The 9816-nt window shown below is 40.3% G+C and overlaps 1 protein-coding gene across 1 annotated transcript; it reads left to right on the forward strand.

Annotated features, from left to right (window-relative positions):
* Positions 1-3209: 3209 nt before the first annotated feature.
* LOC123486350 lies at positions 3210-4155 on the forward strand. The gene is made up of 3 exons (XM_045217651.1): positions 3210-3213; positions 3349-3690; positions 3893-4155. The coding sequence occupies exons 1-3, from the start codon at positions 3210-3212 to the stop codon at positions 4153-4155; spliced, it is 609 nt and encodes a 202-aa protein (XP_045073586.1).
* The last annotated feature ends 5661 nt before the right edge of the window (positions 4156-9816 follow it).

Consider the following 9816-nt stretch of genomic DNA (forward strand, 5'->3'; position numbering starts at 1 on the left):
ACATCTATAACATGTTAGAAATAATTTCCAGTTGCTTTAAGTAGCAACCACCTAAAAAGCAAGGCAGTCATCATCACTGGATCATTACTACTAACCTCAACATAGTTATAAAGTGTAACTTAGTAACAAGGAGCAACAATCACTCAAAATGAAACTGGTAGTAGAGTGATCTGTATGATGAAGACAATGACTCATGTGTTTGAGTGTGTAGTTTTGTAATTGAGTTCCAGGGAGTCTTTGCATTAGTAAGGCAACAAACATATTTTTCAAGTCATATCTCCTCTAAAATGTCTTGACCTTCTTTTAGACGTGTTGATAGCATGACACTCACATCCACCAACACACAGCTAACAAGTTCACAGGTACTTGCGATCTGCTCGAGGCCATATCTAGGCTTTGGTCAGGCCTGCTGGCTTTGTACACACAGGACCCTCCTACCTGCTCTCTGTGTCTCTGTGGTTTTCAGCAGGATGTCTATCTGGTGTCAGTCTGTTGTTTTAACATTTGTTACTGTTGTTCATGTTCCTACTGACAGCTTGCAGTCAAGCAAACCAGTTACTCGGATGTATATAGTTATCTGAAATCAGTTACAAACCACAAAGAACTGCTAATGAACTATTTGAACTCTCCAAGTTAAGCATCATGTGTAATACAACACCATTTATTGTATAGCTATGTGCTCAGGGGGAAGGGCCATGTTATGATGATATCATGACTCATGGGAGAACTAGCACATTATCAATCAGACAAGTGTTCTAGGAATACTGCAGGGTTCTCTGTAAGGAGACCAATTGAGGAGGATCCTCCTGATAGATTGCCTCCTATGAGAACGGTGTGTCATGTATATTGGTTATATTAGGCTGGGGTGTCCAATCAGTCATGCACTCTCAGGTGTTATATTTCAGTTAGTGCATGTTTCTGTGAATGATAGGGAATGAGACTGACATACAATTGACTTGTTTCATTCTATAGTTGTTTATCTCATATACCCTCCCACAGCTCTACCCCTTTTCACCCGTATACATTTACTTGTTAGTCATTTAGAAGATGCTCTTATCCGGAGCAAGTAGGGTTAAGTGCCTTGCGCAAGGGCACATCCACTGATTTTTCGACTAGTCGGCTCGGGAATTCAAACCAGCGACCTTTCGGTTACTGTCCCAATGCTCTTAACGTCTAGACAAGACAAGACATGTTCTATGTATAACAGCCCGCCTATGGGTCATCTGGAGTACTGTAACTGTTGAATGACTTGTTCAAAATAATAATAGTTTTCTTTCAAATACTTTAAGTACACTTGGTTTTGCTGGTCTTCTGCAATGGAGGCAAGATAAATCAAGTGTAACTAAAGTAAGTGTGAGAAAACAAATAGTCTACCAATGGCAGGTATCTTAGTGGGTAAGAGCGTTGTGCCAGTAACCGAAAGGTTGCTGGTTCTAATCTCAGAGCCGACTAGGTGAAAAATCTGTAGATGTGCCCTTAAACAAGGCACTTAACCCTAATTGCTCCTGTAAGTCGCTCTGGATAAGAGCGTCTGCTAAATGACGTAAATGTTTCATATTGCATTTTTAAAATGAATGACATGTGACCTTGTATATCAATTGATTAAATTGCTCTTCTGAAATCCCTGTATATGTTACTTCTTTTAGCATTAATAAATATCCATTTAACTGTTACTGACTAAAATAGACTTGTTCCTTCTCTTGTGTTCTGTACATACAGAATGTCTGTATGAATGTGTGCAGAGGTCTTCTGCAGACCCAACCTACTGATAAATGCTAAACCCACCCATGCTTGCACCCACACAGTGAGATGTTCACAGGTACCGGCACACTGTGGTCTGCAGTGATAACAAAACAAGGCCGTCTCTATGCTTTGGACAGGCCTGCTGGCCTTTTATATACCCTGTGTCTCTATGTGGTTTTCAGCAGGATGTCTATGTGGTGTCACTCTGTTTTCTCTCATTCTTTCATTGTTGTTCACAACCATGACAATTTGCAACACAGTCCACTTATATACTGTATGCCATGTAGCCTCTATCTTGTCACTTACAAGATCATAGGTTTAATTCATTCAAACTACAATCATGTGTTTACAGAGTTTAAAGTAGAACTTGTATCAATGTATGCTAGGCTACAGCCAAGAGGCCTGCCCCACGAGGTACACCCCTACTAAACACTCAACTAGTAGCCTACTCTTGAGTTAGTACATGAATGACAGGGATAAGACTGACTTTCATTCTGTAGGTGTTTCCCCCACAAACCCTCACAGTAATGCTCCAGCCCTGTTCACCCCACATATCAGGACATGTGTAACAGTCCTCCTATAGGTAATCAGGAGTACTGTCTGTAACTGTTGCATGGGGTAGGGATAAATCTATTGAAGGCACACAAGTTTGATACCAAGAGCATACAGTGGCATGTATGTGTAATGTATACTTGAAAATGTACTGCATACTTGCCAGATGACATTAAACTTTCAACCCACTTTAATGAAGGACATTCACATATTCTCTTTACACACTGCCTCAGTATTGGACATATTTGATTCAGCTGGTGCCTAAATATCAAACTATACAATGTTAACAAAAATTAATTATCATCTAGACACCACAAAGTGTGTATGCTTCACCCACCTTCTACAAAATATCCTATACAGTAAGCATTGGTTCACTTTGCATGGATTATATGAGTGATTTTCAGTTACGAAGACCATGGTGGGCTGAAGAAGGTGTTAACAAAAATGAAGCGTCCAGGAGCCAAATAGTTGAAGTGTTGTCTACATGGAGGACTGTTTCCACTCAAGACACAGGTTGTGAAGAGGACATCTTCAAAGATGATCACACTGAGTCTGTTACTGTCACGATCGTTAGACGGAGTAGACCAATGCGCAGCGTTGAAAGCAAACATACTTTATTAATCGAACTAACACGAACAGTGAAACAAAACAACAAACGATACGTGACATCCAAAGGACAAACCTAACTAGGCACAAACCAACTGGAAACAAGATCCCACAACTATTGTGGGAAAACAGCCTCTATAAATATGGCTCCCAATCAGAGACAACCAGCAACAGCTGACACTCGTTGCCTCTGATTGGGAACCACTCTGGCCAACACAGAAATACAATACATAGAATATACACACCCTGGCTCAACATATAGAGTCCCCAGAGCCAGGGTGTGACACTTACTGGCACTTATTGTAGAGATGGGTATGTCCAGCTGCTATATTTCTCTGCTTAAGGGATGTACTCTAACTTACTATATTGATGCAATTCATAGATTTATATTTTTTGTATATCAAGGACCTGTGTAAGTAATGGATGATGTCTCTGTCTGTATTCTAGCTGCTGCACAATCCTCTGAAATTCATCTTGTTACAGCCAATGTTGGAGAGACAGTGACTTTGCACTGCTTCTATAAAGGCAACCTGGCACTGTACTTTATGTGGTACAAGCAAACATTGGGTGACAATCCCCAAATCTTATCAGTATTTTACAAGTATAACAAGAATGCAACATTTTACCATGAGTTTAAGAGTAACCCTCGCTTCTCAGTGCAAAGCGGTGAAGGAATGAATCACCTAAAGATCTCAGACGTTCAGCTCTCTGATTCAGCCACATATTACTGTGGGAACTCTTATGCCAACCAGGTGATGTTTGAAGAAGGAGCCATTCTGATTGTGAAAGGTACAACTGAATTGAGAAAGAAAGGAAATAGTACCTAATTTTCTGCAACTATAATGTTGAGGGCTTTTTCCACATTATGTTTTGGATACAATGGCTTAATTATGCTGTATTTGCATAATCAGAAATGAGAATGATTTCAAAAATATTAAGTTGGGACACAACATACGGAATAGATTTACTGACTTATAAACCTTCTTGTCAGGATCAGGGTCCAGAAACATGTCTGTGCTCCAGCAGCCTGTGTCTGAGTCAGTCCAGCCAGGAGACTCTGTGACTCTCAACTGTACAATACACACTGAGACCTGTGCAGGAGAACACAGTGTCTATTGGTTCAGACATGGCTCAGGAGAATCCCGTCCAGGAATCATTTACACCCATGGAGACAGGCATGATCAGTGTGAGAAGAGCTCTGATGCTGGGTCTCTTATGGCAAGAAGGTGGAGTTTGGAGAAGGAGCCAATATAAACTCTCGTTTGCAACTGTTGGACTAATGATTACACCCTTGATCGGCTAGATGCAGGCAAGAGTGTGCAAGGCGGTATTGAATGTGTCACTGTCTGGCACCTTGATTACTCAAAGTTCTCTTGACCTGTGCACCTACGTTGCAAACTTTCATTCATAGGCTAGGTTGTAGCAACCTCATGATGGGTACAGGGAACATTTTAGTATCATGTATTAACCTAAACCTATCAGTGTTACATTGAGCTGGGGGAATGGAATATGAATAACAGTCATCCAATAGAAATAAGGCCATGTTCATTAAAAAACAGCCCCGACTGCCACTGGTGTATACTAGTCGTTCTGTCTGTCAGACCAGGCACTAAATCAGACTGGGGGAAAAATAACATAATCAATGATGATGATCTTTTCTACACAGAATATCGTACACAATTATTGCCCGGTGATCATCTGAAATTCCCAATACCTTTCTGATGCATTTCAGTCACTTCAAACCATACTTCATTCAGATTGAAAAACAGTCAAAAGTACTGTTAGACTGATTTGTAACAGACTGTCATAGCTCCAATTTATAAATGTAAACATTGGTCTTTGATTACATAACTTTTTGTACATGGTTGGGTCGCAAAAGATGTTTGATATCAAAATATGGTCACGGGCAAAAAAGTTTGGGAACCCCTTGGTTAGTATCTCTGACACCCAGACAGATCTGCATGCTATGATCATGAGCTAAAAACAAGTATGGGTAGCTGCAGCCCAATATGGCGACCAGAGTATGGGAGAGTGGGTGTGTCGAAAGGAGTGGGTGTATGGAAAGCGAATCAGCTAATTGGGCAGATTTGTTCCCACTCAAGACCATTTTGCGTGGCTGATTTGGCTGAATGACAAGACGATAAGCCGGTGACCAGTGCACCGCTGTTGTATCGACGTGCCTGCTGACCTGAGGTGCTTCTTACTGAGGAGCTATATCATGATCGTGTCGCCAGCGGTAGCTAACGTGGTCATGTTTTACCATCCCATCATTTTATTTCAAGTAGGATAGCAGCATACACAATAACTCATATTGATAACCATCTAGATGTCACCTTGATACATACATACATACAGTCTACTACTCAATAGGGAGGGCATGAACAGCAACAACACCGGGACACACTGCCCTTTGCTTTCGTTTGCCAAGCACTAATGTCCGGCAACGGTGTGGGAAGTAGCTACCTACTGTAGTAGCCAATATGAGGGTGACAGTCACAGTAAGCACACACATACAACACATTAAGCAACAGTACACCCATCATCAGTATTTATAATAACAAATAAACAATCGTCAGTTTTATAACTCAAAATGTACAATTATTTGTGTAAAACTAACAGTGAAATACGACTCAGAGTCATGCTCTGGCTTCAAAACAGACGTCCAAAATCTCATGGTATGGAGCTCAATGTATCGTAGTTGCGTGGTAAGAAACTGAAGAAGAAAACACACCGCTCAATCAAAACAGTCTAACCTATAGCAGAGAGATTTCAACACACCAACTCCTTTCCACACACCCACTACTTTCCTTTTGACACACCCACTCGGCCATTTTCCAGATACAATATTGGACTGCAGCTACCCCCCTTCTCGCAAAAACGCCTGTCTCTGAAAAGACTTGTCTACCTTTGAAGCTGTATCTAGTCAGGCTAGTTAGGGTTACGCTAGGGTTACTGTTAGGGATAGGGTTAGAGTTAGGCCAGGGCTGGGGTTAAGGGTTAGGGCTGGGGTTGGGGTTAAGGGTTAGGGTTAAGGCTAGTGGACAGTTATTTTGAACATGTATAATACATTTGTAGGGGACTGTACAAATAAACCCTTACCAGCACTAACCCTGATAGGGTGAAGCCTTGTGGTCACCTATGAACCCCACCTAACCCAAACACCTATATGAACCCACCAAACCCAAACACCTATATCAGTTGTTCCCAAAATTATTTGGCCTGCGACCCAATTTTGATATCCAACATTTTTCGAGACCCCACCATATGAAAAAGAGTGACATAATCAATGGCCAATGTTTACTTTCTAATTGGTCTAGTACAAATCAGTCTAACAGTACTTTTGACAGTATTTAACTCTGAAGGAAGTATGGTTTGAAGTGACTGAAATGCACCAGAAAGGTATTGGGAAGTTCAGAAGATCACCAGGCAATAAAGTTGTATGATCTTCTGTGTAGAAAATAATATCATAATTGATTACAGTATGTGTTTTTCCTTCCCAATAGTATTTAGTGACTGGTCTTGTCCTCTCTGTTCTAATGAGTCCTGAGTGCTTGTGGGCAGTGTAGAGGGAAACAGAAGACACGTGTTCCTAAGAGTCTTATCTTTCAGGGATGGGGTCAGAATATGCTGTAACTTAAACCGTTCAAAAGATAGAGACGCATTTGTAGGAAGAAAACAGAAACAGCTCTGTTTATTACAACCGCAACTCGCGGCTACCGGAGGTTACTAACGTAACCCCGGTTCTATGAACAAAGAGCGATTTTGTACTCTTTTGTATTCTTGTGACACCATTTTTAAATCAGGGGACAGACACTACATGGGGTCGCAACCTTTAGTTTGAGAAACGCTGACTTATATTTACCCAACCGAACTCAAACACCTATCGCAATTTTGATTGAACACAAATAGGCTAAATTTCTGTTTTTACACTCCATATAAAACGTCTGTGTCAATTTTGCTTTCTGTAAATAGACATTGCTGTCCAATACCAACTACCACGCCCACTACCAATCAAATCCCCTTTGATCTCACTGTGATCTCAGAGTGAATAAAGAGGTCTGAATCACAACCAGACAGAGCAGAATAGATCTACATACAGAATGGCGATAACCTTCCTACCAGCTCTACTGCTCTATGGATTGAGTAAGTAAGCCACTGTTAAATCTAACAAGATTGACTGCATCCGTCAAGTATAACAAGAATGTTCAGTGCAGCACTTTTTCCTGATTTCTAACATGTACATGTGATATCAATGACGATAGTTATTAACTTAGGACTTTGTTCTCTGTGTTTCAGGTTTGGTCTCTATTTTGGTTTCTCAGTCTCAGACTGTGGAGGTCCGTACTGGGGATACCATCTTCTTGCAGTGCTCCAATGTTACAACGGTTTTGGGACACACAGCATGGTTCAAGCAAGTCAATGGATCAGAGCCTGTGTGTATCTCGTCTATGTACGGCTTTAATTCAACACCTTATCTCCACAATGGTTTTCAAAGGAGCCATTTCGAAATGTTCAGCAACAACACCAGTATCTTTCTCAAAATCACAAAAGTGGAAATAGCTGACTGTGGCCTGTATTTCTGTGGATTGCTTCCACATAACCACATGTTGTTTGTCAACGCAACAGTTCTAAAAATTCAAGGTACGTTATCAACTATTTATCTGGCTTTTGATACATTTGAAAATGTTTATCAACCTAATCAGGAGTTATCATGAAAGAAAGGCAAACCATTGATGGACATATTTATTATCATTCTAATTTTGAGAAAAAATACTTATCTATTCTTACTAATCTCAATGTTATAGGGCACAACGGAGGTGAGGAAATACAGGAGTCATCTATAGAGCGTGAGTTTCTTTTTTCATTGTCATGTAGATTATTATTTTTTAAATTAAGAAACAAAAACGCATAATGTTGAGGTCTGTCAATAAAGGGCCACCAAATGATTTAATAAAATGTAATCTAACAGGACATTGTAATGGAACTATCATTCTAGTAGGAGAGGATGATGATGGAACCATGTACCTCCTTCCCCTGGTTGTGATCCTGGGTGTTGTGACTGCTGTTCTACTGATAGTCATCCTCATCCTGGTCCTCAAGATCATACGAGAGGCAAAAACACACAACACAGGTAGGAGCCCATTTCACGATAATATGGGTCCTGTGAATATGGGTCCTGCTCTTTGTTTTTTTAAATTTTTTTGTTGTGTTTTTTTTGTTTCTTTTTTTTTTTAAAAGTACTGTTTTGGTAGTAACTATTTTTTTTTGTCTTTGTTTTGTGATAATGAACTACACTTCAAATGTGGATGTTTTTCCCATTACATACTGTACACTGATGATCAGAAGAGTCAGTGTGTACGCTAGATTGGAATTATCCATTAATCTGTTCTCTCATCTCTCTTTTATATCATATTCAGGACCTGATTCTCAAAGACAACCACAAAATGATCAGGTAAATACTGCATGGTTAAATACTTAATTATAAGCAATTCAGAAACGCTGAAAATTACAACTGTAGTCTATGTCATGATGTTTGCAAATCTACAGAATCAAGATGCAGATGCATTGAATTATTCCGCCCTGAATTTCACCTCCAAGAAGAGGAAGATGGAGAGGAGAAGAGAGAAGGAGCTGGACACCCATGTAGTGTATGCTGCTACAAGATGACAAAGTGGAGGAGGATGGAAGAGGAGGAAGATTGGTTTGCCATATCTTTGAATACACGTTTAAATATTTCTAAATTGAATGTGTAGTTAAATAAAATGTTTTGAAATCTCTGTAGCTCTCTCCAACTCAGTTAGGCCACACAGCTCAGTGGTACAGGGTGTGGTTAGAGAGGAGGAGTTAGAAGTCAAAACACGACTGTTTAATGGCCTCAGAGGAGTAGTTGCCTCTTTTGGCCTCTCTTAACTTAGATCTCTGTTGTGTGTTTTAGTGATTTTTTTATAGGGTGGCCCTGAGGGGCAAAGGACCCAGCAGTAGACAATTGTATTGATCACTTATAAAGACAAATAAAGAGTTAAAAACAAAATTGCCTTTGTCATGATTGTGTTTGTCAATTAGTATTTCCTGTCTTTGCACTGATAATAGCCCCCTATTCTGAAAATCACCTTATAAGGAGAATATGATAGGGGTCTGAGGTAGAGGAGGGGCCAGTGAGGGTGTGCATCACTTCCTGTGGTGTGAGTGACAGTAAGGAGCAGCTCAGTGTAGAGTGAGACCTGCTGAGGTGAACATCACTGGGCATCTCATAGACTAACACTGGGGGATGAAATGTACCTTATGCTCTCTCTATCTCTCGCCCGATTTTCAGTCCACCTGCCGTCAGATAGAATTGGCAAAATATTTGTGTGTAAGAGTAAATGCCTGGGTAATTTGAGGGCGTGGGGGGTGGGGGCTCTTTACACACCTCTCTTCATTTGTTCATCTGGACGGTTAACACCAGACCCCTGCCACTCAGTTAGATGTGCAAAGTATGTCAAGAATACAAACAAGCTAAAAGCATTTTCCAAACCCTAAACTGTGCAGGGTTTCTTAAACTATGTGTCCTGAGTTATGAGAATACATCTGTAATCACAAACTATTTATTCTTACTTCGGGTCATTGGAGGTCGATTTGGGTCACGGGAGGACAGTCAATTTCTCATTTGGGTCTCGAGTTGAAAACATTTAAGAACTCAAAGCATTCAGGAAGAGGAAAAAGTGCAGATAACGATGGTGTCATCTCAATCGTTAGAATAAAGGTTTGAAATTAGGCCAACAAAAACATCTATTATTCAATGCTATTGCGGTTACAACTAATATTAGTGTTTAATGATGGAGGCTTGTGATGAAAGCCAAGAGCCAGAAATGCAGCTTTTATGCAGTGGTGTATACATTTACATTATGGATGTCACGTTGTGTAATGATTAGAAGA

This window comes from Coregonus clupeaformis, unplaced genomic scaffold, assembly GCF_020615455.1.
Source record: "Coregonus clupeaformis isolate EN_2021a unplaced genomic scaffold, ASM2061545v1 scaf1165, whole genome shotgun sequence".
Classification (NCBI taxonomy): Eukaryota; Metazoa; Chordata; class Actinopteri; order Salmoniformes; family Salmonidae; genus Coregonus; species Coregonus clupeaformis.

Bases quoted from the DNA above. Each gene is read 5' to 3' on its own strand.
- LOC123486350 (XM_045217651.1), top strand. The intron at 3,691-3,892 runs GTACAACTGAAT...CCTTCTTGTCAG, and splicing joins AGCCATTCTGATTGTGAAAG to GATCAGGGTCCAGAAACATG.